The 2799-nt window shown below is 34.4% G+C and overlaps 1 protein-coding gene across 1 annotated transcript; it reads left to right on the forward strand.

Annotated features, from left to right (window-relative positions):
* The first annotated feature begins 504 nt into the window (after positions 1–504).
* On the forward strand, positions 505–2799 carry LOC127241391 (uncharacterized). The gene is made up of 2 exons (XM_051260414.1): positions 505–667; positions 2008–2799. Exons 1-2 carry the CDS (start codon positions 610–612, stop codon positions 2625–2627), a joined length of 678 nt encoding a protein of 225 aa, XP_051116371.1. The 5' UTR covers positions 505–609; the 3' UTR covers positions 2628–2799.

Below are 2799 nucleotides of genomic sequence, written 5' to 3' on the forward strand. Positions count from 1 at the left end.
TTTCGAATCGTGTTTATTTTGCTAGCTCTAATGAATATATATTATATATTTTTATTAATAAATATCGAAGATTATATCAAAAAAAAGTTTATTTATTCAAACAAATTCATCTTTTCACCTTGAAAAAACACTTGGAATATGTTTGTTTTATGAAAATAATTTGAATAGATATTTTTTTATGTAAAATATAAAAAATTGCCATATATATATTTTTTAAAAATATGTGTGTTGTTCTTTTAAAAAATTTTATTTAATATTTAATATAATATTTTACTATAATATATATTTTAAAAGTGCAGAGTTAAAGAATAAAATTGAAAAAAAATTATTCCTCCGGTCCGCCTATTATCTTAAATTTATTCTGATTTTTATAAATTTATTTTTAATTTTAATAAAAAAATACTATTTTTTTTTTAAAAAAAAAAACCCAAAAAGAGTATAAAAAACACACTCCATATTTTTTATTTGAAATGTTCCATTCCAACTTCATCAGAAAAAAATAATAATAATAAAATCATTTGTACGCTAAAACCCTGCGGTTCGTGATTTTGTGTATTGCAATTCTCATTTCAGTGCCGCATCGCCGACCAAACCCTTGTTGGGGAGAACATGGCCAGAGCTGCACTGCTTCAATTCGTCCGATCTCAATCCGCTGCTTTCCATTCAGGTACCTTCGTCTTCTCTTCCGCCTCTTGCTCTATGATTTGATGTTTTAGTGATGTGACGGTCTCATTCGTTTTTCTCTTTTTGGATATGTATTTGTAGTTTTACCTTGTAATGCATCTTTTCTTCTGATCTCTGCTCGGTTGATGTTACTTGGATATTGATCAGACGGATTTCGGATGAAGTTGGACAAAATAGGATGCTTATATTTTAAAATTTTCATGTTTTTCTATGCTTGAACTGGAGAAGGAAATGATCTGGTGGTATAATTTGGTTTTATGAAAGATTAGTTTGGTAGCATTCATTTCCTGGAATTTAAAATTTGGTGAAAAGTAGGAAGCTCCATTGAAGCTTGTAGCTTGTTCTAATTCTTTTATTGTGAATAGTGAGGGAGTTATATAAAATTCTCTTTGTTATAAGAGGTATTCTGGAGCTTCATCTATAGCCTGCTTATGGTTTTCATCCTCCCAATCAAGGAAGCAGCAATATAGGATTCTGTGATATTCGTCAGTGTTGATGTGGTTTCCATATTCTTATTGAATTTTCACTTTACTCCTTACATTTGCCCTCACCAAGTCAGTTGACTAGCTGGTTTAGGCTCACTATTATGTGTATGCATTTACATTGATGATTTATTTCAAGCCCTCATAATGTGAGGATTTTGGCTAGGTAGGTTTTTATTCTGATTTTTCGATAAATAGTTATCATCTTGTGAGTCATAACAGATTAGTCAAGGGGAGAAAGAAATTAGGTATTGAATAGAAATCAATTTTGTTTTTTCTGTTCCCGAACATGCTAGGAATCACCAATGATATGATTAGTGGTGTATATATCTGTGGATTGATGATTGCAGTGCGCTGGGTAGACTTCCTTTCTGATGTTATTATTATTTTCTGTAAGTTATCATCGAGCAACTCATAGAAGATTTGTCAAGAGGAGCAAGAAATTAGGTTATTATGTTCAAATCAATTTGTTTATTAGCTCACAATCATGCCAAGAATCACCAATTGTTATGAAAACCTGTGTATATATTTTGTGATTGAGAATTCAAGCGCGAATGCTAGTTTTTTCATTCTTATTTTATTCTGTTAGTTACTGTCAAGAAATTTCATAAAAAATTGAATTCAATTCTGTCTATTAGCTCAAGTGAATGGTAGAAATTATCGGTAAGTATCAAAGCTGTGTATGCATGTTGTGATTTAGAATTGAAGTGTACAGTTTTTTCAATTCCCACTTGCCATCCTCTTGTTTATTTTGAACTAGCGTAATCAGAGGATATGGTGTCGCTTGCAATTATTTTCTTGTTTTAGACATAAGTTAATCGTAGCATTTTTGTTGGATCAGGTGATATTAGTTCCAAAATCAATGCCAACTCTTCCAAATTGCTCGCCTCAACCCCGAGGCGGATGTTTTCTCACAGTACAGCAGCAGAGGACAGCAAGATCAGTATTGGACCTCGGAAGGGGGGAGGAGAGGATCAAGCTGAAGAAAAAGATTCTAGCGTTGTTTACTATGGGCCTATCTCGAATACAATCAAGAAAGTGAAGCTTCTCTCTCTTTCAACCTGCTGCCTCTCGGTCTCATTAGGACCTGTAATCACTTTCATGACATCTCCGGACATGAATGTCATCCTAAAGGGGGCTGTCGCCTCTTCTGTCATATTCCTCAGCGCTTCCACTACCGGCGCCCTTCACTGGTTTGTGAGCCCTTACGTGCACAAGCTCCGATGGCAGCCTGGTTCAGACAGCTTTGAGGTTGAGATGATGACGTGGCTGGCCACATATACACCCAAGACCATCAAGTTTGCGGATATCAAACCTCCAGAGACCAATAGGCCTTTCGTGTCGTTCAAGGCTAACGATAATTTCTACTTTGTGGATGCAGAGCACTGTCACAATAAAGCATTGTTGGCCAAATTGACCCCTCAAAAACAAGCCCACGCATCGGCTTTCAAGAATCTGTAATGTGCAAGCAGAGAACTTGTGCGGCGAGAACTTTAAGCATAAATAAGGTACCATTCAAACTGCTGATAGGAACAAGTTTTTTTTTTTTTTTGCAATTATTTATCTAATTTCCTCCTATTTACAGTAACAGTTAACTGTTTATCTTCATCTATGGGATTTCTTGTTTTGAGAA

The sequence above is a fragment of the Andrographis paniculata genome, unplaced genomic scaffold, assembly GCF_009805555.1.
Source record: "Andrographis paniculata isolate CXL003 unplaced genomic scaffold, ASM980555v1 Contig82END, whole genome shotgun sequence".
In the NCBI taxonomy this organism is placed as follows: domain Eukaryota; kingdom Viridiplantae; phylum Streptophyta; class Magnoliopsida; order Lamiales; family Acanthaceae; genus Andrographis; species Andrographis paniculata.

Bases quoted from the DNA above. Each gene is read 5' to 3' on its own strand.
- LOC127241391 (XM_051260414.1), top strand. From the start codon at position 610: ATGGCCAGAGCTGCACTGCTTCAATTCGTCCGATCTCAATCCGCTGCT. The intron at 668-2,007 runs GTACCTTCGTCT...TTGTTGGATCAG, and splicing joins ATCCGCTGCTTTCCATTCAG to GTGATATTAGTTCCAAAATC.